This window comes from Castanea sativa, chromosome 6 (assembly GCF_040712315.1).
Source record: "Castanea sativa cultivar Marrone di Chiusa Pesio chromosome 6, ASM4071231v1".
Lineage (NCBI taxonomy): Eukaryota > Viridiplantae > Streptophyta > Magnoliopsida > Fagales > Fagaceae > Castanea > Castanea sativa.
Window position 1 is genome coordinate 50,882,426 of NC_134018.1, and position 25,487 is coordinate 50,907,912.

The 25,487-nt window shown below is 33.6% G+C and overlaps 2 protein-coding genes across 2 annotated transcripts; both read right to left on the reverse strand.

Moving 5' to 3' along the window:
• Positions 1-1,368: 1,368 nt before the first annotated feature.
• Positions 1,369-10,044, reverse strand: LOC142640888 (protein ENHANCED DISEASE RESISTANCE 2-like). The gene is made up of 21 exons (XM_075815203.1): positions 9,632-10,044; positions 8,642-8,716; positions 8,475-8,528; positions 8,328-8,393; positions 8,186-8,247; positions 7,777-7,904; positions 7,657-7,703; positions 7,481-7,581; positions 6,743-6,838; positions 6,607-6,671; positions 6,438-6,509; positions 5,724-5,876; positions 5,356-5,618; positions 4,097-4,160; positions 3,805-3,980; positions 3,033-3,134; positions 2,793-2,843; positions 2,575-2,718; positions 2,385-2,480; positions 2,131-2,232; positions 1,369-1,747 (listed from the first exon to the last, which is right to left on the reverse strand). Exons 1-21 carry the CDS (start codon positions 9,782-9,784, stop codon positions 1,655-1,657), a joined length of 2,163 nt encoding a protein of 720 aa, XP_075671318.1. The 5' UTR covers positions 9,785-10,044; the 3' UTR covers positions 1,369-1,654.
• Positions 10,045-16,585: 6,541 nt separating this feature from the next.
• LOC142640610 (dolichyl-diphosphooligosaccharide--protein glycosyltransferase subunit 1B) lies at positions 16,586-22,954 on the reverse strand. Its single transcript, XM_075814784.1, has 9 exons — positions 22,716-22,954; positions 21,537-21,581; positions 20,086-20,717; positions 19,535-19,682; positions 18,648-18,827; positions 18,475-18,543; positions 18,005-18,094; positions 17,047-17,187; positions 16,586-16,971 (listed from the first exon to the last, which is right to left on the reverse strand). The coding sequence occupies exons 1-8, from the start codon at positions 22,836-22,838 to the stop codon at positions 17,065-17,067; spliced, it is 1,410 nt and encodes a 469-aa protein (XP_075670899.1). The 5' UTR covers positions 22,839-22,954; the 3' UTR covers positions 16,586-16,971; positions 17,047-17,064.
• Between the last annotated feature and the right edge of the window lie 2,533 nt (positions 22,955-25,487).

Consider the following 25,487-nt stretch of genomic DNA (forward strand, 5'->3'; position numbering starts at 1 on the left):
TACTCTAAAAACTCTAAATCCACCACTGCACACCGTTGGTGCGATAGTCACTTTACAAGTATAAGTATTTGTGGGGTGTGGGAGAACAAGGGTCAGAGTTTTAGTCTCCAAGAGGAAGCTTCATACACATATACACTTAGATTAAGATAGAGTAAAATTTTTATTTTGTATATATAAAAAATAAAAAAAAAAGAACTCTAAATCCATTTGAATTGAACATAGTCATGGACTCTCATTTCTCAATCATTTATAATTATGGAACAAGGGGCAATGAGCATTTGAGAATAGGATATCTCCAATTTAAGTAAATTGGAGATAGTTCATTTCATGGTTAATATTATATTTTGTATTTAAAAATAAATGTAGTTTCATTTATTTAAATTTTCTATAACCTGACACTGAATTTATCTTTAGATTTGTAATAATTAATTAAAGCAACGAAATTGATCTATTTGAAATGAGGGGGAATCCTTTCCCGAAAATTGGAGGAATGAAATTTATCTGGAATTTAGAGCTATGCCATTGCCTCCTATATATTGTTTCTCAACATGCAAAGTCATGATTATGTCTCTTTCCTTTGTTTGAAATTTAAGTGATATGATCATTAGAACTCATATTTTTCTATGGGGCTCGTTTATGAGATTGGTAATGTGATGGAAGAAACAAATAAGGGGAAAAAAAAAAAGGAAATGAAAAATAGAAACAAAGAAAGAAATAAAAAGAAGAATGATACAAATGCTTGCAATTGATACATAGGCTTCAATTAGTAACAACAATAGAGACAATAGTGCTCCCCATGATACTGAACCCATATGCTAAAAGATACTTCCAATTGATTCATCAGGATAAATAGATAATATTTTTACACAAACATAGTTTGGGAAAGTTATAGCACCACATTTTGTTCATGTAATTTAAAGAAAGAATTTGATGAGGTCTAATAAGTATAATAAAAAAAAAAGATTGGTATTTATATATATTATCCCAATGAATCAATTCCATGTTCTATCATCTAATACTAAAAAGAGGTGGCTTCTTGATTTTTCCCTTTTTGATAGAATGAAGTCCGTTTGGATGTACTTTGCTGATTTTATTTGATGAAAATTCTGCAGAAAATGAGAGAGTTTTTTTTTTTTTTGGGTGTGAGGCACACCAACATAAGCTCAAAAAGCCCCAGAGTTGGCTTTTGTAGGGCTTTCCAAACTCATTGGGCCTGGTTTAGATTGGACTGCCTGAAGGAAAATATTTAATCCAAGACTTAATGTTGGCTTCAGCTGGGTTCACTTTCAGATTGGATTCACATATCCAAGTGCAAGTTCTTATGCCCCATGACCAATTAATATGATGTTTGCACGCTCTGTTGATTAGTAGTATGAAGAACTTTTTCGTTTTTACATTATTTAAAATTAATGTTACACAAATATACCAATCACATAGGAATGCTATTGTATTTTACTATTATAAGTTGAATTGTTCCACCTTATAATCATAGTTGCACATTATATTGCACCCAGAGTATTGGATGGAAAAAAAGGCAGTACACAAGTTGATTTCAAGAACATTGCAAGTCTCTCTTGACTTCATCTTTGTTCTGTGCTTGAGTCAAGCTATATAACCTGTGCTGCAAGGATGTATGAGAGTTTCTAGGTCAGAATCATGATTTTAGCCGGACTGATTTGGATGCATCAAGATGATTAAGTCGACATGTTCCAAGTAGTTCTTCTGGAAGCTCCTCATCTGTGTTGCCCTGCAAAATTTGGTTTTTGGGTCATACATGTGAATACCTTGTTCCATCAAGTGATTTCAGCTCATATAAATATAGTAAACAAAAAGCTACTTAATGCTCTCCCTATGTTGCTTTTCAATTGCTCATAGTCCATTAATTCAAACTCAATGTAAAACTTCTAAAGCTTTTAGCTTATTTTGATTTGTTTATTCAAATTTTGTGTCATTGATATAGTTTGTTCCATTGCATGTTTAGTTTGAATGTTGCTTGCTAGTCAGGTAAAATCATTTTTAGTAGATTTATCTGGATCCAAAATGGTTATCTATCGCTACATATATCTAATATATAACTATGGATGTGTGTGTGTATACATATATATTATTGTGAATACTTGGTTTTTTTACCTGTATTAAGAATGCCATTTCTATGACCAAATTGTTCAGGTATCCAAGAACAAGACTGACCACCCCCCTTGCCACTGTCGAAGACCCAACATCGATTTCAAGCTGGTTTTAGACACAATGTAAGGTTAGCATTTCATCACATAACAACCAACCAAAGAACATCATTACAAAAGGATTCTACATACTAGTTAGCGCATTAGAGAGAGAGAGAGAGAGGAATTGGAGGAAAAAACATGATTTTTGGTACAACTTACCTCCAAATAGTTTTCCCCACGAAAATAATTTATATTGAGCGCTTGACCCACCAAGCACGCTTTCTTCCCAACACTCTGCTTGACTATCCATGATCCCTGAGAAAAAAACAATTTCATGCAATGCAAAATGTAAAAAATATGGCCATGTGATTCTACAGTATATGCTTTCGCAGACTGAGTTCTTACTAACCTTAGATATATATGGTATGAGTTTAAATCTTGAGTTCCTAAAGGCATCATCTCCATTGACGAAAGCATGTAGCAACGGATTGTCTTCCAAAGGAGTTTTCATCATGTAATATAGTGCCAAGGTATACATGGTCTTACCAGGGACCTGATGTGTGGAAGTTTATAGTAAAATTCTTAATCTTGACGATAAAGATGATGAATAATTTGAATCAAACTCACCTGTATGTTAACGATGAAGAAGAATTCTGGTTCACCACGTTCTAAAGATTTCTGGATGAATCAGTAACTTGTAAGAGAAGAACTACTTTCCAATCATATGGCATGCTTTTATGATTTTGTTCAGGCAGTTTGTAGAGATGCTTATTATCCTTAACTCTTAATCATTGGAAAAGTATATGGAATGTCCATAAAAAAAGAAAGAAAGAAAGAGAGAAAAATATATAGAATGAGAGGTCAAACCTGAACAATACTACCACAGCGGCTAGCAAGATCATCTTCTCGCCGGTCAGATTTTATCCAATCTGCACCAACCATTTGCATCAACGTGCCTTTTGCTTTAATCTGGAGAAGAGTCTTATTTAGTCCAGAGTAGGAAATAACAAAAACTGAAGCTTTGTTTCAAAACAGAACATTGATAACTATGATATAATGAGGCCTTTGAGTGTTTGAATCTGAGTATTAAACCAATATTGTAACAAAGAGTTTAATCTAGGTTTGGATTAAGAAAATGAATCTGTAGTGTTGGTCTGAATCATCTCTTTATTTACATTTTTTATGTTCAAAATGTAAGTGAGAAGGAACCCTAATCAATAGTCACAACCCTTGTTCCACTTGCTAGACTCGTAATCATCTTTCTCATTCCTTAGCAAGATGATGACGATCATGAAATATACAGTAATATAATTACATGCACAATGCAATGTAACAGATTCAATTTGAACTGACTGAATGTCTAAAGTCTTTGGAATCCTTGTAAAATGGCACCATTCAACTCAAAGTCAGAGAGTAAAACAGGTGTGCAGCTACAATATGTCTTCTTCTTCTTCTATTTTTTTCTATTTATTTTATTTTATTTTTTATATTAGCTACAATATATCTCTTTCTTCATGTATTGAGTAATGACAACTTCAGTGCAGGTCAATATTAATTTATGTTATAAGCTTTTCAAATAATCTAATGCGTGTCACACTCTCAGCTTCTTCTCAAACAATAGCTAGAACTGAAAGAATACCTTTTGATGGTCATGTAAATAATTTTCTCCACGTATTAAAAATGAAGAAGGATCAGCTGCTGCCCAACTGCAAGGAGTACTACAACTTGGGTCTCTGTGAAGAGTGGTTCCATAGGAGCATGTTACACTGTCTTCCCTGCCCAAGTCAGGTAATCCCACATAACCCTTCTTCTGAACTGCACCAAGTTTCGATCCCATTCACAGTAAGAAAATGATCAAAAGTCTAAACGTACAATTTACGAATATGCCGTCCCTTTATCATGTTAAAAGTTCTGGCTACCATAAGACTTACCTGCAATTTCATGCAATCTTTTCACAAAACTAGCAGCTGATGATAGTCTAGGCTGGTATCTATTCTGCACATATTTTCAAGAACATTGTCATTAAACAATAATTTACACTAATAAACAGAATGATATATAATTGATCATTAAGGGAAAGGTTAGAAAGTCCCAGGGAAATTAAGTGATTCCATCTGGCTGTAACTCTTGCATAGCATTTGATAGCACAACTTGGTCCCAAATGCTCTAGGGTAATGAATTGGACTGCCTGAAGTTTCATGAAAATCGATATACTTCCTAACAACATGAAGAAACTTTGAAGTAACTCATGTCCAGTAGCGAAAATTTAGAAGGCAAGCAGATCTTAACAGGAAAGCTTATCCCAAGACCAATTGATAACATAAAGTGAACCAAAAGTCTCACTGGAAGTGAACATAAAGATGACCACAAAGATAAATACAGCTTTCTTATATCTCTTCTCTAGAATATTCACCATACTTTAAATCTAAAGGGACATGACAACCAGATATTTTATAGTCATCCATCTATGTTAGTCGTAACAATTGTGAATAAAAAAGGGAGAACATCTTCCCATCCTTGCATTTTGAAGTAGTCCTAAGTTTATTGAGGAATAATACCACCATTTAAATGTATCATACTAATTTTCCCCTACATAATACATAGTGACAAATATATATTATTCTAAAACACTATGGGCATTACTACCAAAAAAAAAAAAAAAAAAATCCATTGGTGTTTTGGCAAAATGGTAAAGAGCAACAATTATAGAACGAATGCCATAGATTTCAAATCCTATCTTATCTATCCTCAAAAAAAAAAAAAAAAACAAAAAGAAAGCCAAGAGTCTTGCAGCTCAGTGATATTGTTTGGCCTCTTTTATGAGGAGAACTAAAGTTCAAATCCCCATTCCTTGTTGTACCGATTGAATTAAAAAAAAAAAAAAAGCACTATATGCATTCATGTTAGAGGCCCAAACCAGAGACCTAAGTTAATGTTCTCAAAACAAAAGTCCATATTATGAGGGACATGTTACAATAATTCTAGCATTACATAACAAAAGACATATATTCACCTCAACTATGCACGTGAACAGAAGACATATATTATTCCTCTGTTAGCAGCAAATAATGCACATGAACAGAATACAAAACTTGGGATAAGGAGACTAATAAAAGCAAAGCCCAAGTTTGTGAAGCTTATTTAAACTAGTATAGGAAATTAAAATCTAGTTATAGTGACTATTAAGTACCGGAGAGTGCACTTCTACACTCAGGCCAGAAGGCCACTCAGTTTCAATATGGGCACAGTCTGGTTCAGGAACATCAAAGAACTCATCAGAAGCATCATTCCGTCCCATTAAACTTGCATGGCTAGAAGGTGGTTTTTCGAACTCATCCCCTATTGTGTGTTTGTCCTCCTCACTTTGGGGCAACCCAATACCTCTTGTCAAATCTCCAGATGAGAATTCAGAGGAATAATTTCCTGCTTTGGCTTTAAACATCTCCCCTAATGCTGTAAAATGCACAAACAGAAATGGTCAGACCTATTTACAACTTGAATATGGAAAAGTTACAAGGAAGAAAAAGGGAAACTCTTATCAAGTACTAAAAAGAGTACCAGCAACTCTCTCAAGCATTCTGATTGTTATGGATCTTGAAATTGCAGATGATGGACGCAGAAACATTTTCCAGAGCTTCCAATCAATAGCAATCATGTGTTTTACTAGTGACTGTTTCCCCTGGTTGACAGGAGTTATCACATATCCTCCACCTGAAAATAGTCTCATTCTTTAGTAATATTATATGTGTTTGACACAAAATAAAATTTGATTAAAACACAGAAAAGAAGTATGGGAAGCTTTGCAAAATTAACTCTTTAGTTCATCCACCAGTTTAGTGTTAAACTAAAAATGTTCTTGGACATATGTCGAATCCTAGAGCCATGCACGTAAAATATATGTTTTACAGAGAGAAAAAAAGGATTATTCCTCCAATTTCCTCTCATGGCTTCTAAATTAAGCATTGCTTATAATAAAATGTGATAATGTGACTCAGACAAGAAAATAGCCTATCATAATGGTTAGCATCATTTAATAAACATTAATAAAAGGTAAAAGGACATGCTTTGGTTTCACATTCAATTTACAAGAGATGTCCAGGAGGGAAGATGAAGAGAGGACAACTAAAGATATCCATTTGGGAGCATATTAGGTGCATTTGCAATCTTATTGAAAGAAGTTAAAACAGATAACTTTTGTGCGTCTGGCACATAAACGGGCAGTGTCACCAGGTATAAGAGCAATTTAAATTTGAAATTCAAAGCATACATTACTTTTAAGACAAGCACGAACATAGCCTTTCTTTGGACGACACTTCTTGTGAATCACAGAATGATAAAGGATTACTGTGACAGAATTGGATAAACAAGGTTAGTGCTTTGGAAAATTTAGTAATGGCTCCAAAACTCTCTGATATATTCAAATCATTCAGAAAGTTACTACCATATGTGCCATCATCCTCCCTTCTCCAATAGCGCCTCAACAGTAAATCTCTTCGCCTCATCCCCCTGCAAACAATGATATGTTAACAACATCATATATTAAAGTGAATACTCTTTAAAGAGGTTCCGAGTCTGACCGAGGAAGCCAATTGCTGTATAGCAATTTGTGAATAATATCTGTGTGTCCATCAATGTGCTCAATCACGCTGCCCCAATAAAAACTAAAGTCCCATCTGCAAGACACTTGGTAATTCAACCTCTGGAATGAAAACAGTCCATTATCAGGGGGAAAAAAGTCTCTACTAAACAAATGGCAGTAGGGGATTAGTGTCTGCAAGTCACAACTGCCATGGTGATCATGCTGGAAAGGAATAGAAATGAAAATGAGAAGCCAATGGGAGTCTTGTTAGAATTGTGTTTATGTGATTAAATTCACCATTTCCTAAAGCTTAAGCTTTTGGGAGAATTGATAATTTAACATGATATTAGAGCAGGAAATCTTGAGTTCAATCTTTGTCTTTACTCTATCTCTCATTTAGAATGTTAAAAATCCCACATGTTGGGCCCCCACTTATTAAGGGGAAGTTTAGGCCCACATGTGAAGGGGAGTGTTAGAATCATGTTTAAGTGATTGAATTCACCATTTCCTAAAGCTTAAACTTTTGGGAGAATCGGTAATTTAACGAGTCTACCTAATTGGGTTACAAATTTTGGTGAGCATTGGCAACATATATATGATTTAAAAAGAAGGAATATTCTTAGTACATAATTATTTTCAGTATTATCATCAAATAATGAGAATTGACTTTTGCAAAGCTTTTCATGACACTAAAACTTAAATGTAGGAAGTGGAGATAACATTTCAGCAGTCGTACTCTGATCTTGAGTGACCAAGAGACATAAGTGTTTGAAAAATAGCCGCTGAAGTTCCATCAATCACACTAACTGCCATTATTGCCGGATGATCATCCCAATGCTGAGAAGAGCAACATTTTCAGCCAAATAATCAATTAAAATAATCATGAACTAGTGAATCAAAAGAGCAACTCACCCTCCCATAGGAATCCCAATCTTTTGCTTCTCTGAAAAGCCGTAATCCTGCAATAATTAATGAAAATTCAGAACATACACATGTAAGCCTTGAAAGAGCAGATATGAAAAGAAGTCTTACCATTCTGAAAACCAAAAATTTTCCACGGTGAGGATGCAATAACATCAGATGTCATTGCCTCCAACAGCATGGATGACCAAATAGTCCAATCTATTGGCCTTTCCTGTTCTCTCTTTGAACCATCCAATCTGTTGAAATAAGAAATTAACCGATAGAAGGGGCAAAAATAATATAACTTTAGAGCATATGTGTGTGTGTGTGTGTGTGTGTTCATTTGTGCCAATATATGGGGATGTCCATTCCAAATCATTATGACATGATGATATCAACATACTTTTACCCAAACAATATCACAAACTGAAATTCCTGAAAGGGTTCTTATTTATGATATATTTTCTTCTTCTGATGTAAATGTTTTATTAAATAAGCAGTTCATATCCGTTAAGTTATATGCTGAAGATCAATATACCTCAAAGATGAGCCCTTCCTCTTGGAAAAATCCACATAATTCTTTGTTTGATTTGGCCACTCCTGAAAAATGCAGTAAAACATAAGGCTTTCATCACAGAAAAACCAGTAGACTCATAGGTTACAACTTTAAAGATTGTAACCTTTAAAGCAGAATCTTGCAATGAACGTATCCATCTTGCTGCTTCTTCTGGACTACTTGCTCCCAACTATAGTGTAGAAATTCTAAAGATTATGCACCATATATTGTAAAATAAAGATAAATATATTTGCATTGGGATTTACCACACCTTTAACCGATCACTTTGATTGGAAGTATTATAAAGTGTGAAAATGAAGATTACCTGCAGTTGCAAATAAATTTTAAAACAAATATGATAGGAAAAAATATATCTTTTGCGGGGCCATAAATACAATCCATATTTTCTGGAAAAGATAGAGAACCTAAAGTTCATACTTTTGAATGAATGCTCTCTCTTCCATTGTCTGTAACCCGAATGCAGGAGTCAATTATTGCACTTCTAACTGGCTCCTGAAAAAAAGAAAAAGAACAGCTATAGTTAGAAGCTGTAAATTAACAAATGACACCCTTCAATATGCTGTTCATGAAAGTAAAATAATTGGATAATTGTCAATTTTTATTGCATTTCATTTACATAGCTATAGTTATTCGATAAAGTATTAGAGAATATCAGCTTCAAGATTTGATAGCTGTTAAATCATAGCTTTCTGAACATGTGAACACCTTTTAAAGAGAGATTAGAACCAATCAGGCAGAATGGAACAAGACCAAGGGGAATCCCCAAGGAACTTCATTTGTTTTAAATTTGATTACTTCCACCTCTTACAGTTTTATATGAGGTAAAAATATCATCTTGAAATAAAACAGAAGAAGGCTAGGGAAAATAAAAACTAAAAATAATGTAAAACATCCAGTAGTCAATATAATTCACCTACAAGGACTTCAAATTAAACAAAGGCAACACCTTGTAAATGCAATACAAGTTATTAATATTATGAATCAACCAACCATGCAAAAGAAGCACAAAACAATTTCAATAAAGAGAAGAAGCTGAAGCTCCTACCATTAACCCCATTCCCCCCCCCCCCCCCAAAAAAAACCCATAATTAAGGATTAATCAAAAAAAAAAAAAAAAAACCACCTACTTGTCTTTGCTTAACAATTTTCATACATGAATAATATTATAAGTTGATAACACAATTCATATATTCTGGAAAGACAGAAAAAGAAAAAGAGAAAAAGACATAAACCAAAACAACAACAAAATCACAATGTATAGCTAATTCTAAAACATGGGTTCAAAGTTCAAACTCTCTGAGAAAACAGGGTTGGAATTCCATTAAAAATTCTTTTTTTTTTAAAAAAAAAAAAAAAAAAAAAAGCAAAAGGAAACACACAAATACTAACAACAAAAAAAAGGAATACCTGTCTCTCAGAAATGGGTATCCCTTTGTAGCACCTGAGGCAATTGTCTTTGAAAACAAAGTACCTTCTGCGTGCGTATTTTATCCCAATCCGGTTGGACCGAATGAGATACAGCCAACCTTCCGTTAGACCATCATTTTGCAACATACCCATTTGAGAGATCACACAAAAATCAAGTTTTCTTTTTTTTAATGGTTTAAAACCGTGAATCAATTGCAGTGTTTTGAGTTTTTTTTTTTGCAAGTTATAGCCCCAGAAGAACCAGAAGCCAAGGTGGCTATATATGTATGTGTATAATAAATATATATTAAGAAAATATTATGTAGAAATATGAATGGGAAATTAAGAAGAATGATTCACTGATTCCATCCTAAGGAATCAGAGAAACAATGGTGGGGAATTCCAGTTCAGGCACTGAGATATGCTTTTGCCTCGTTTTCTCTTTTTTTATTTCCCAGGCTTTCTATTCCCGTTTGAAATATAACTGATTTTGGCGTGTATATTATAAAGAGACATGGATAACTGACTGTACAATTCTCTCCTTTGTTTATTCACCATAGGCCATAGCTACTATTTTTTTGGCTTAGTTAAAAATTAAGCCTTTTAACTTTCATTAATACCTTTTAATTGATTCTTAAAAAAAAAAAAACTTTTAATTTTTTTTTTCTTTCCATTTGTTTCCGATGTAATCCTCTTATTTACCTTCAGTTCATATTATGCTGTTAAGTTTACCTGTTTTAAAAGTAAAAAATACTTAAATTAATGGTGCGATTCGACAAAATTATATGGAAAGACTATTGAAATTAATTAAAAATAAAACAACCAAAATGGAAAAAAAGAAAAAGAAAAAAGAAAGTCAACTTAAAGGAGTTGAAAACATATTAAAGTTAAAAATTGTAATTTATAATTTAGTTTAGTTTAGTTTTTTTTTTTTAATTTTAATTTTCTCAAGCAATGTGGCAATATTTGAGGTTTTACATTTTGATAGGCAAAACAATTCAGCCCTACATGTAATTTAGAGGGTGGGTGAATTTTGTTTATGTTTGAAAATATAATAATAGAGTAAGTTTTACAATTTGACATAAATGATAAAACACCATTTTTCAAGACAAAATGTGAAAGTATGGTTTTAAAGTCAAAAGTGAATAAGGACTTTCATACTTTTAGAACTTTTATTGAAAATCAAAGATATCATCATCATCATTATATCTTTGTTTAGTCAAATGGGTAAAGTGCATAACATTTATGTAGTATTTTGGGGGAAAAAAATATTGTTATGTAATGGGATTGCTTTGTGTTTTCTTTCCTTGCAAACACGATATAAGTAGATCAAGTTAGATATCAAATAATAGGATGTAGTAGACACATGAACTGATGTGTTTGAGTTATGTTCATTGAGGAATAAGATGTCAGTCTTATAGTATGGAATATCATCTCATATAATATGTAATATAATAAAAGTTAGGTTTTACATGTTTGCTTATGTTAGCACATATCACACATCACCCTTTACCACATAATTCATTATATATATATATATATATATATATATATATATATATATATATATATTAATTGTTCTGAGTTCTAACAATTTCGAGTCGAAAGAACAACATACTCATTTTGAGACTCCAAAGCCAGAAGTTCTAAAAGACTTGAAATCCTAATTATTAATTTTATTCCATTTGAAACTTTACTATAAAAATTATGAGTAATGCTACACATACAAACTATTTTACAATATTTTTACAAATTGTTGATGTGTTTAGCATTTTCTAAATAGTTATTATAAGTAAAAATGCGATGTTAGTGATGAGCCTATATTAGAACTAAAAAATTTGCCACATCAGCAATTTATAAAAATGTTGTAAAATAATTTGTATCTGTAGCATTACTGAAAAAATATTACTAATGTAAGATTTTATTATATTTTTATTTTTTAAAAAGTTATATTCGTTTTATTAACTAAACTGTGTTAGCATATTATGATTTTTACCTGTCTTGCAATTGATTATGATTGTATCATGTGAGTTAAGAATAGCAGAATTCAAGATATAATATTTAAAAAAAGAAAGATATAATGTCTTTATTAGCTCACTGTCATTATGGAATGCAATTGGCAGTGATAATCATAATTGTTAATATCATAATTATTTTATGTTCTTGATCAATTTCTCTCACAAGAGCAGTGAAAAAAAAAATTATTTGTTATTTTTCTCCAAATTATAAAGAAATTCAATCAAACCCTATTAACTCATGCGCATAACAATGTGGAAATCAATGATTTAAGAAAAAAGAAAAGTAAGTATCAATGATATAAAGATCTTAGCATGCATATATTTGTAAATGGAATAGTTTTTGTACCTTGCGGGGATGGAAGATATATAGTCATGTTAACAACTGCCCTTAGGTCAATTGTTAATAAATTATTTTAAAAGACACAATTTTCATGAAAAATATAAAAATGTGTCAAAAAAATTAAATATATATATTTATTAAATGGTTCTAAAAATAAATTTTAAACTAATATCTTAGGATATTCATTAACTTTCTCAATGTTTTTTGAAAATGAAAGCAACATAGTCCTTATTCATCAAATGATCATATAGGGATGACACCTAATTAAAAACACCATAGAGTAGCTTAAAATGATTAACATGAAGAAAGATGATTAGTAGTCTAGTAGAGTCATCATCTTTGTTTGTAGTAATGATTAATCATAAAAAATTCTGTGTCTAATTTTTTTTTTTAGAACTTTTGGAACACAATTTTAGTAATTGGTTAAGAAAGAAACATAACTGCCGTAGGGCGAGGGCCCAGTAGAAATGAAATGCTGTCTTATTTTCTTAAAATAAGATTTTGGGCTACAAAGGTGTCTAAGTGGATGGTGCCCTATCTATTTGATTCATTCGTCCTTCTAAAATTTTTTCCAAATTCCATAAATCATCCAAATCTTTTACTTGGTCAAACCCAAGTGACAACCCTAATTTTACTCTCTCTTTTCTACATGGTTAGCATTACGAGGGCTGTCATGGGTTGGATTGGTTTCTTTTTACTATTTTAGAGCTTTCGAAAACATTAAAAGAAAATAAAATCATATCAAAGTTCAAACTTTATCTTTCGCTATGTTAATTTGTGTGATAATCATTTTTTTAATATTTGAATGAATTGGGAGGGAATTCTTTCTCTTTTAAATATTTATATTTAGGTAAAGTAATGCTAGAATTTTTTTTTAATAAAAAAATCATAATTATTAACATGATAAGTTGCGATTGAAATAACACCACCTTCATATGAACTTGTTATTAATTTAACTTTTATAAGCATCAATCATAGCATGTTATTATTAGGAGTGTCCAACAGCAACCGAGACCCGACCCACCCGGCCAACCCATCCGACTTGGCCCCAAAACCGGCCGACCTGACGCCGGTGACAGTCGACAGCAGGTCTCCGCCTCCAGAATCCGAAAACCGCAGGTCGGTTGGCGGGTATTCTCCCCAAAATCTAAAGAAACCCGACCGAATCGAGAAAAGAGCAATTTCCAGCGAAATTTTTTAGATCCGGCGAGATCTCAGCTAGATCCATGGAATCTCCACAGGATTTGGTGAGATCTCGTCGAATCTGGTGAGATTTCAAGAAAAATTCGGCGTTAACTCGCCGATTTTTGGCCAATTTTGAGATCTCCAACTCTGACCGAACTAACCGCCATCCATTGAAGGTCAAATCCGCCCGATCCGATTAGCCACTCCAGTTGACGACATGTTGAAATTCTGGGCATCCGATCTGGTCGGGTCGATTCCAGGTTGGGCACAAACCCAACCCGGACCAACCCATGGACAGGCCTAGCTATTATCTTACCATTGTATGAAAGATTTAGAAATTTTGTACATTTAAACTTATTAATCGTGATAAGTTTAAATTGATAATAGTTGGAGCTTGGAGGAGTTCGAGCATAGCTTGGTTAGGGACCTGGGGTCTTTGATTGGTAGAGGGTTAGACTAAAAAAGTTAAGAGACATTGAATAAAAAGTATGCCACAGGAAAATTTTTATGTGCAGTAGCATACTTTGATTAGCCTCTCATTCTTTTTGTGCCCCCAAGACAAAGATTGAACCAAATAAGTGCCACTTTTCCAAAAATTAAGGCGACAAAGAGCCATTGTAACCATTGAAGTTTGTCTATTATCACCTTTAAAATGAATATGCTTAAGAAATGATTGTTCACATTGAAGTTGAACCCTATACCTACTATATGTTGTACGCAGACTACACCATCAGTTCATTACTTTAAAGCTCTTAGATTTTTTGGGTTATTTCTGTGCCATTATCACTTTGAAGTAAAGGTGATAAGTCATCAGAAGATGAATAGCTTGTCAAAGGGTTACAAAGTAGCATATCCCAACAATTAATTGGTTCCTATACTTCCACAATTTGCAATTATTTGTTGCTTACTACTGTATTGGTAGCTGTAAACCCATTCTTCTCATGATTGCATATGATCAGTGAGACTAAAATTAAAATGGAAATTCATGTGAGTCAAAGGAAGTTTGAAAGATGTACCAAGAAATAAGAAAATGAGGAATATGTAGGGGAATTTTATTGATAAGTTGTATAAAGTTTCTACTTCTATGATTGCCAAATCTAAATCCAATAAATTTGTTGATAAGCTTTAGGTTAGCAACCCATGTGAAGCTCTATGATATGAGTTTTTGTAATCTTCCTAGCCGCTGCCTGAATGATCGTTTGAGAAGATTGAGCCCAGATTGCAACCCATTTGAAATTTATAAAATAACTTCTTGTAATATTCTTATCCATATATTGCATAAACTGTGTGTCTTCGCGCACACAGACAATGGTCCAAACATACTTGTGACTATCAAGAAAGATTAGCATAATGAGAAGGGACTGAAGCTATGATGTGGTGTTTGTGAAAGCAAGATTTGTTTGAAGCCAATTGGCAAAGATGATAGAGAGGTCTAAGTGTCATACTCTATAGTCATCTACTTCACTCTTCAATTGACAAAAGAGTCAAGACACCGTGGGGCACACATAATGGGTCAAGAAATTGGTCTAGAAAGGCAAGAATTAAGGAATAAGGAAGATTAATATGTTTTAAGTGGTGTTAGAGGTAGTGAACGTTTTACTATATTAGTCTTACAAATTGATATATCACCAATTAAATAGAAACAATTCAAAATTCAATTATGAGGTGGTTAAAACACATCAATCACATTCATTGTCACATCAATTTGTAAGTTTTATGTTGTAAAATTTGTAATAACTTTAGCATATATTTGATTTAGGCGAGCCTATTCAACTTGATCATAAATTATAACAAAAGCTAACTAATCCAATTGACTGTTCCGGGAATAATGTTGTCGATGGCAGTCAAACTTGCAAATTTACTTTAGGCATGGAGCTAATTGCCTAATTGTCTCTCACATGAGCCTATCTTAAGGTTGCCTATAGCTATGTGCACTGTAGGCTTTATTTTAATGTTTTTTTTTTAAAACAGTTTCACCTGAACCTTTTCTTTTTCTTTTTTTCTTTTTTTTTCTTTTTTTTTTTTTTTTTTTTTTTGTTCTGAACTCATATGATGAAAGAGTCCCAAATTCATTTTGCCAGTTTTGCGCTTGAAGTTTTGTATTTGTATTTTTTAGTGTTGGCCAAATGATATCTTGAAACAGGTGTGATTTTTAACATAAGAGCTCTCTGTGGACTTTGTCTGCACTCAAGATTTCTTTAAACCCAAGTCTTGCGAGACCTACTCATATCATTGGTCTACCGGTAAGTCAAATTTAGTTGCGACTTGTGATTGTGAATTGAGCACTTTTACCTTTTCGGTTTAGAAGATGAAACCAAATACAATGCATTTTGGGCAGCTAAGCTAATCATGGCGAGGGCAAGTTTGTCTTTATCTCAGTATCTCTCATGTCTTGCGCAATCCTTTCTAGACCAGGCTGCGATACTTTTTTTTGCACTAAAAATCATTATCGATTAAGTTTAACTTCAAAGTTCAAACCCTAAATAGAAAATTCCTGACCTATGAATTCACTTTCTTTTCCCCACTAGCTTTTGGTTTTCTGATAGTTATACTTGTAAGATACCCTTCTTCTTGCGCATGTTAGGGCTCAGACCGCATAATCTAAAAGAGATAATAATCCAAATAAAATATTTCTATGGCCGCAAGTTATTACTTAACAACCCAAAGCTAAATATAAGAATATAAATCTATCAAGACCATTTTTTTTTTTTTTTTTGAGGAACAAGCTATCAAGACTCTTGTATCTCAATAGTATTATCTGGTTTTCAGCTGGTAGATAACTCGGGTTTGAACTTTGGTAACACAATTGGTCCTAATCCAGTTCTTTTTTTTTTCTTCCATCGGTATTAATGTCGGCAATTTAATACATAATTAAAAATTTCCATGCTCATTTTGATGGAGGGCGGGCTCAGAGCATTTTAGAAGTTAATCACATATTTCAAGACTCATGAGAGTAATTAAACACAAAATTGCAAAATTGTTGAGGTGACTGAGGTTTGTCATTTGTAGATTGAGATCCTTTATAGTTCTTTCTACTTTTGGGCTCTCAGCAATCTTTCTATTTTATTTACTGTGGGTTTTTAATCTCTTAGCTTTTATATGACTGCAGGCAGATTCGGAAAGCACTACATATTTCAATTTAAACATTTCAACCTCATGGCGCACACAACCCAGCAAATTTGTCATCTACACCCCTATCAAAAGCCCTGGATTAGTTCCTCTCTAATCTTATTCTTCTTTCAGAGAACTACAGAACTAATCCCGTCACCTTCTCAAACCCTGATTGAATTTTTATGATATATATCATGCACACAGTAATTCTGATAATGGTTTGATCTGTTCTTTAAATTATGGTGCACAGTAATCTATCTGGTCAAGAAGTTGGAGGGATAAAAGGGTACACTCAGAAAATTATCACCAAAAAAGCCATGTGGGTTGCCGATTTCGTCTTATTACCGTCTTCTTGCCCACCAGGGGAAACAAGTCCAGCCATTCCAGATTTTGAGAAAGATAAACATAAACTGAGAACACATTCTCTCTTCAAGCATTTTTGAATCCTTATATTTCTTAAATTAAGACAACAATCTAACACTCCCCTAGTGGGGATGGGGCCTAAGTTCAACTTGCTATAACAACGCACAAAATAACAAAATTTCTAAATGCAACCTATGGTCACCAAAAGAAGACAACCAACAAAATTTTCTAAATGCTATGCTCTCCAACATTCACTTACAACACTCCTAGCATCTTCTGATTTGGCTCAGTTACTGTCTGTTAACCAAGTTGAAATGACTCACCTACAGAGCAAAGAAAACAGTTTCAATAATAGATATTGTATGCATATATAACACTACTAAGTCGCATAAGATTACCTCTGGCAACTCCATTAATCACTTGCGAATAGAAAGATCAATGTGTAGGTAAGCTACATAGGTGATGAATAAGAAGAAAAACACAGACGCCAACATCAATGGCTCTGCAAGCATGAAAACTTGGTTGAAGGTGTAGTAAACCTTCAAAAGAAAAATGGTTAATATCCACAGAAACAAATTTTATTTTGTAATAAATACTATCTACTACAAGACATGCTAATATCAAGAGGATACAAATAGGATATCTCCTGAAAGCGAAACATAAAAGGGAACAGTGAACTATCCTTGCAGACATAAGTAGCTGATATATATATATATATATATATATATATATATGGGTTGTAACTCTGAGCAATGTTACACCACTCAATAACTAATTATTGAATTCATATTTTAAAAATCTAATTGTTAGAATGTTCTATATATTCTTAATATGCATGCCAATTTTCATGCCAACCGAATGCTATTTACCATTCGATCTATAAACTCATATTTTATGCATTATTTTAAACAACAAAAACTTGAATTTAAACAATTGATTAATGACATGGCTAATGAATTTTTATCATTTTGAAATTTTGTATACATGGGGAATATATGACGAATGCAATCAAACAGTAGATATGTCAAAATTCACATCCAATTAAAAAATATTGGCTAGTCTAATATTGTTTAAAGTTACACTAGGTGTAACTTGCTATATCTATATATACATACATACTGGCATATTATCAGCTGAAATCTCATGGAATATTTTCTTTTAGATCATTTATGCAATTAGTTTATTATGGGTCTTGACACAACTCTGCTATTCATGAAATGCCTGTGTTATTAGTTTTGATAATGCTTCATCCAATTGACTCTCATGTCCTTTACTAATCAAAAAAAAAACCTCTCATGTCCTGATAGGACATTTTTCAAACCAGTAGAAACTGTATACTTTGTTTAAAAAAATTACCTGGAAAGGAGAGTTGTGCTCAGGAACTACATTTCTCTTTTCCAGAACCACCACTGTCCTCCCAACAATGTCAAGGTACGAATATTTAGTCTGCAGATCCAAATGTAAATACATCTTAGTTGATGTGGTCCAGAAATTAATGATGCTGTAAATTTGGCTAGTTAATGCTCATAGAGCAGCAGCACATGTTTGCAATAGCACACTGCAAAAAGTTCATTTAAAAAGACGGGAACCCCCTCTATCACTGGATCGAGGGGAGCTTGAGCGACATTAAGAATAGCTTATAAAAGGAGAACTGGCTAACGAAGCCTAGCTCTGGGGTACTTTGAAAAATACTTGTAAAAAAAGACTTTGAAAACTACAATTCTTGTCATTGCTCATATTACAACATGCACAATGTAATAAACAAGAGTTGAAATATAACACTTAGTAACCACAGTGTGTGTATGTGAATTGACAAGTTAAGTTACCTCCAGATGCTGCTCCACTGGGAAAGGAACCACAGCAGAAGGGTCTTTTGATCCCTCTGGCAACACTACCTGAAATATAACACTTAGCACATGTATAATCTGGATTTTATACAATATGTGCAAAAAAATAGGACAACAACAATAGAAACTCAAACTTATGTTACAGAACCCACTTTGATGGTCAACTTGTCTGCCACTGTCTCCACAAGAGGACATCCAAAACTGAAGTTGAGGTATCGTCTACCATCAGGTGACTCGAAGAGGAAGTCTTGCAATGGTAGCCCATATCCAATGATAAATGTAGATTTCCATCCTCCAAATAAAGGATAACGTGGTTCAATTTCAAGTTCTGACTGTAAAGAACAAGTATTAGTCACAAGTCACAACATGTGAAAAAACAGTTAACTTCTTCTTCTCCTCCTCTCCCCCCCCCCCCCCAACACCCCCTACAATTTGTGAAAACACATTTAACTTTGTTCTTATTTCATCTTCTTTTCACTTTCTTGGGTTCAACCCTATCCTAAAGTGATCTTTAGTTTTCAATTACCATAATATCACTTTTCCAGCTGAAATATGACCACCATTCTATTAAGATGGAAATACACAATCAGAAAACTGTGGCAAGCCTTAAGTTGCAAATCTTTTCATGTCAAACTTTCCCTAGTAAAGGTAGACAAACACAGGTTCCTTGATGGAGCTAGTTTTGAATTTGAGCTAATATGAGTAAAATTCATGAGATGCGGCTTTAGATTACAAAAATACAAAACCTTTAATTTAAATTAGGAATTAAATCATAAGGCTTCCAACTTTTTGATAATTTGATAGTTACAATGGGAGGGGGATTGAACCATGAATGTCTCATTGGAAACACCATGAGGTGCCAGTTGAGCTACAAAGTGCTTGGCATAAGGCTTCCAACTTCATCATATGATTTGACCAATTAAGCATACTGGTTGCATTTATATTGAATTTAATCATACAAGGGAAACAGATATTCTGTAGACAAATATTTATAAGAATCTTCTACAATAGGACTGTAAAATTAAAGGTCACATGTTACCTTCCAGGGATCTGTACGCAAATGTGATGAAGAAATATTCCCTATTTCATCTCGGTAGTAGGCAGAGTGAACCCCAGGTGGTAATCTTGCTAGAAGATTTTTGAATGAAGACACCCCGCTAAAAGATGGCTTAGATTGATATTCAACCCTGCCAAAAGGGAACTTCAGAAATATGGACATTCAAGTGAAGTAAAGATTAAGAGAAGGAAATAATATTTTTAAAAAAGGGATTGAAAATTCTATGTTTTACATTTATTTGTTGCTATCAAACAATAAATCAAAGAGAAAGGGAAAAATATGGGCATCACAAAGAATGCCATTACCGTTGGGCTATCAATTGAATCCCAAGGGAAAAAATTCTAGAAAAACTTAAGCTAATGTGATATAATATATTACTAAAAAACTCTCTCATATAATAAAATATTCTAACCAAAGTTCAAAACATAAGTTACAAAGACATCAAAGTTAAAGCAAATGATAAAGGAGACAACAATTTCATTCAAAAAGCATTGTGACAAAGCTATGACATATGACAGAGCAATAAACCCTACCTTGAAAACACCCCTTTGTGTCGGGCACCGGCATGCATCAACTTGTAATGCTCAGTGATCTGAAGATTTCCCCAGTGAGATATCTCCACTTCGCGGACAAGCTCCTCAACAACGGCAAATGGATTGTTATTCTCAAAATGAACAATTATGGGTGAAAATGAATGTGGAGATTGATTTTCATAAGGCCCATACTTCAACTCTGTACCAGCACGGTTTGTCGGTTCCACTTTTGTGAATGATTCTAGTTTAGTACTTGGAGTCTTCAAAAAAGTTGTCTGTTTCTTAATATCATATGGTGATAATATTATTGCACTATCATGATAATAGACCAGCTGAGATTCTGACTGACTTATTTCAACTGGAAATGGTTCTAGAGAATGTGTCAATATGTAAAGCACTTCTATTGTTAAAGTTTCACCAGCACTTAATGGATTGACCAAAGATACAGAGAAATACTTGGTTCCATTTGGCGCATCAGGTAGCTCAGTTGGATTTACCTCAAGGGGCAAATAACTTTTCTTCTTCCGTTTTCCAACAGTTGCTGCAGCTTTGACAAGTGCTAGATGATCAACTTGCGTTGGAGGAAATGCAAGATATATATCTGAAACAGGAGATGACCCAATGTTTTCAACCTGAAAAAAATAAAAATAAAAATCCATCAGTCAAATAGATGCACCAAACACATTTGCAATATCTAGCACAAAAGGTAGAAATACATAAATATTTTCAATAACTTAACAAATGCTTACTAAGACAATTTTAAAGTTCAGACCAATTTACAAGTTTCTGGTTTAAACAGGTCCCCTGAATCAAATTGGGCCAACATTTAGCCATAAACTTGGCGATATTATTTTATAATTTTTATTCATTTGAGGTTGGCTGACAGAGAAATTCAAGATAGTAGAAGATTACAGCAGAAATCTCTCTCTCTCTCTCTCTCTCTCTCTCTCAATATAGAGAGAAAACAGACCTTTTAAATGAATTCAGAAATAGAAAAAGGTAATTCCATAACCCTTAACCTACATAAATTGGATTGGGATTGGGAACTATAATTTGATTCTGGTTAGAGCCTTATCCTCTCCCCACCTTAAAGTACAAGTCTATGGGGATGAAGTGTAGAATTCAAGACACCAAACAGAAAATGCAGAAATTCAAATGAATAATTATAAAAATTTGATTGAGATTTTGTCAATTTTAGCTTAACAATTTAAAAGTTTTTGTGACATTAGAACTTAATTCAAATTCAAGCTATCAGGAGAAAGTTTTATATGGGCGTAAAAAGTAAATCTAAAATATACATTCTTTCAGACCATGATAAAGACATACATAAAACCAAAGCTTCAAACTTCTCCGCCCTTTAAGTACAATTTCAACAATTCAACAAACACCTTGGCACCTTGGTATTACAAATTAAAAGTAGTCATGTATTAATAAGCATTAAAAAGAAATACCTTCAAGGTTAGGAAAACCTTAATAATGTGAGAAGTCAAGTCAATCTGCAAGTATGACCAGCAAAATTAGTGGTGACAGTAATAGAAAAAGGAGCATTGCCATTCATAGCAAAAAGTAAAGAAAAAGACGGAAATTCTAGAACAAATCGAACAGAAAATCACACCCACACATCCATATCTCATCATTATCAACATAAGAATGAAAATTGCTCATTTGGTTTTGATTGATAAATTATAAATGCACCCAATGGGTTATGAGTAAATATCTTGGATGCATGGATACAGGTATGGGTACAATAAGGCGACGGGTAATTTTTTAAAATTATAACATGATATGGCCTAAGAAGCACAGACACTTTATTTAGGGTGTTGTACCAGTTGTTTTAAATTATAATTTTTTTTTTAAATTGCTCGTATCACCGTGTCGTACCTGCGTCCGTATCCATGATTCCTAGGAGATGGCAGATAGGACACCGTTACAACACAGGTATGCCACATATATGACATAGGTACAGCACCCAAATCAAGTGTCACGAGTATGGCACCTAAATGAAGTGTCCATGTATCAAGTGCCCATGTATCCTAGGTAAATATCCCATAAATACAATGCAAGTTGAGAAATGAGAACAAACTATGAATACAGATGTGATGAACAAAGATATTTCTCTCTAAATATCAATGATATCCTAGGAAGTGATCACGTCAGACCCATTGCTTATAGTAATCAATATATAATGGGTATTAAATTTAAGCTCAAATGAGCCAAATAATTCGAATTAGGCTCAGCTAAGAGTAGTTTTTTTCATCCTCATAATTTGTATTTATTATGTTTTGAATAATGCCTAATAAATAACGTCACCATAATTATTTCCTTTTTTTTTTCTGTCCTAATTTTCTTGGAGACCAAACAGAGCTTGAATATTCAAAGAAATTGAAATTGTCCGAGTCAATTAATATCTATGACAGTAACATCGCAATTCAAATATTTCTAACCAGAATGTATTTAAGGCAAACAATCAAGACGAACCTCTATTAGAAAACACAAGATCTCATAAAATTATCGAAATGGCTAACAAGAACAAACGCAAATGAATGAAATAGGAAACCCTAATAATTCAAAAAAAGAAGAAAATTTGAAAAGTGGAATGATAAAAGTTTACGGAGAAATTGGAAGCATACTCTGCGCTCGGCGTTGACGATCTGAATGTCATGAGAGACGGAGGAGGAGGATCTGGCGAGAAGTGAGAGAAGCGGTAAGAGAGAGAGAAGAAGGATCGCTCGGACACTGAGCTGAGCTTCCATGGCTATTCGTCTCCTTCACAGTTGACGAGCTGTGAAGACTGATGACTCTCTATGAGGAGACTGCGGACCTATATGCCTCTTTTGGGCTGGGCTCAGAACTGACTAATTAAGAAGAAGAAGAAGAAGAGACCATGATGGCCCAACCAGCCCATTTATAACTTGCCTAAAGGCCCAACTAGCAAATTGGGTGGGCAACTTCAATTACTAGTTTTAGGAATTCAAGAGAGCTCGAAGGGCAGTTCGGATGGTAATGAGGTGAGGTGGGACTAGTTGTGCCCTAATTCAATCATTTGAAAATTGTATCTATTCTTTAAAGAAATCTTGATGTTCTTTCGCCTTGTATAATGTAAGGAAGGTACATTGTCACGTGACCTAAGAGAGATGTACAAATGTGAGAGCTCTAAAAGAGAGAGAAAGATCAATGCTTTAAGAGATGATAATTTTTTTTATTTGATAAACAATACCATCTAAAGGGATGAAATAAGAAAATACACTCACACGCCAACACAAAAACTGCATACGGCAGTTAGTGTCGTGGAGCAAGTGATAAACTCCTTCTCAATATCACACCTTACTGATGTGGGATGACTTGACAACACGGAGTATCTTTTTTATTTGATAAACAACACTATCTAACACATACACACACACATATATATAAGGGAAGGGGGATGAGACAAGAGATGATAATAGGATGAGTAAAGATTCGGTTAGGCTTGGCATAAAACCAGTGTTTTACGCCAGCCAATACGAGGCTGACACGTCATCAATTAAAATATATTTTCTCTTTCTCTCTCTCTCTTGTCTTCTCCGTTTCACAAGTCTCTCTCTCCTCTCTCTTTTTTTGTTTCTTTCTCACTTGTTCTCTTCCTCCCTCCAGGCCTCTCACCCATACCTTTCTTCTCCATCTAAAATCAAATCCAATTAAAAGCTTCAAGGCCATCAGCCCCTCCCCTTCTCCCTCTCACCCATGCCTCTCTCCTCCATTTGAATTCAACTCCCCTTCATCTCCATTGAATCAACTACGTCTTCTTCCACCATTCTCTGATCAAAATCTCTCACTCTTTCTCTTACAAAGATCATGAAAATAACAAGTCTTACTCTGTTTTTAACATACCCTTTTTATTTTTCACACTCACTCAACAACCAAAATGAAAATCAGCAAACATATCTAAGCAATTTTTTTTTCTTTTCTTTTGAAGCCTCACCATTAGGCTTCACTAACTGGAAATTAGAAAAGTTCATACTTTTTTAATTAAAAAAAATCCAACACTGAAATTGTCATAACATTTTCCTTTACCACACTTTCTCATCTACCAAACAGAAAATCAAACCTAGCAAAGGAAATAATAATTAAATAAAATTCTAACCAGACAAGACCAAACAAAAAAAAAAAAAAATACCAGCTACTCAAATTAACACGCATACCCATTATCTTTTCCACACTTTCTGAGCTACCAAACAGAAAATCAGACATATCTAAGAAAAAAGAAGAAGTAAACAATTTTAACAACAAAAAGATTTACCTGAAGATTTTGGAGCCATAAAGAAATAAGGGGCTAAAATCAAAAAGGGGTTTAGGGTTGGGATCAAGAATCAGAGAAAGCACACATTTTAAATTTAATTTAATTGAAATTAAAATAAAATAAAATCTGGGGTGGATCAGATTTTGGGGAAAAATGGGTAAAAAAATAAAAAAATAAAAAATATAATAAATGATAGGATAAAAGAAAACCCAAAAAATTGGAACTAGGTTTCACTCAAACAAGTCCCTCTATAACTATAACAAGTGTGAAAGTGTCTCACTCTCTCTCTGTCTCTCTGTCTCTCTATGTGTCTGAGTCTCTACTTTTTTTTTTTTTTTTGGGTTTTTTTGGTGAAGGGTTTGTGTAGTGAAATCTCTGGCTTTGCTGAGAAGGAGAAGGGAAGGGGCTGATGGCCTTGAAGCTTTGAATTGGATTTGATTTTAGATGGATTTGATTTTAGATGGAGAAGAACAGTATGGGTGAGAGGGCTGGAGAAAGGAAGAGAACAAGTGAGAAAGAAAGAAAAAAAGAGAGAAGAGAGAGACCTGTGAAACGGAGAGGACGAGAGAGAGAAATTATATTTTAATTGATGACATAGCAGTCTCCTATTGGCTGGCGTAAAACACTGGTTTTACACCAAGCCTGACCGAATGTTTACTCTAATAGGATATGTATTATATAGGATATTGATAAATAATTGATTTTGTATATGATATCATATTATATAATATATAATAAAAGTTTGGCTTAGAATCCGTGATTGCATCAAGTGGCAGCATCAAATTACAGAAATTTTTTTAAATTTTAAAAAGAAAATAAACTACACTAAAAAAAGAAAGAAAAGAGGTCTAATGCATTTTAAATTGCAGCTGTAGGGACACAATTTTCAGACCAAGCCCAAAATGTAAAGGATCTTGGCCCAGTGAACCCAATACAATAAATTTGTAGAGAATTGGTCAAAGAGCTAGGCTCTAGTGCTTGGATAACAGTTAATATGGTTTTGGATGATGAGCCAAAAAGAATTGAACCCGGTTTGTGAGAGAAAGTTGGTTCTCGGCACAGTCCGAGGAGTTCTGTTCTAGCATATATTGGATGACAATGGTTACAGGAGTTGTTGAGATTG

Coding starts and splice junctions, on each gene's coding strand:
- LOC142640610 (XM_075814784.1), bottom strand. CDS start 22,838: ATGGAAGCTCAGCTCAGTGTCCGAGCGATCCTTCTTCTCTCTCTCTTA. Junction 21,582..22,715: donor TCGTCAACGCCGAGCGCAGA/GTATGCTTCCAA, acceptor TCATACTTGCAG/ATTGACTTGACTTCTCACAT. Junction 19,683..20,085: donor CACAAAGGGGTGTTTTCAAG/GTAGGGTTTATT, acceptor CCCTTTTGGCAG/GGTTGAATATCAATCTAAGC.
- LOC142640888 (XM_075815203.1), bottom strand. CDS start 9,784: ATGGGTATGTTGCAAAATGATGGTCTAACGGAAGGTTGGCTGTATCTC. Junction 8,394..8,474: donor ATCAAAGTGATCGGTTAAAG/GTGTGGTAAATC, acceptor TCTACACTATAG/TTGGGAGCAAGTAGTCCAGA. Junction 6,672..6,742: donor TACAGCAATTGGCTTCCTCG/GTCAGACTCGGA, acceptor CATTGTTTGCAG/GGGGATGAGGCGAAGAGATT.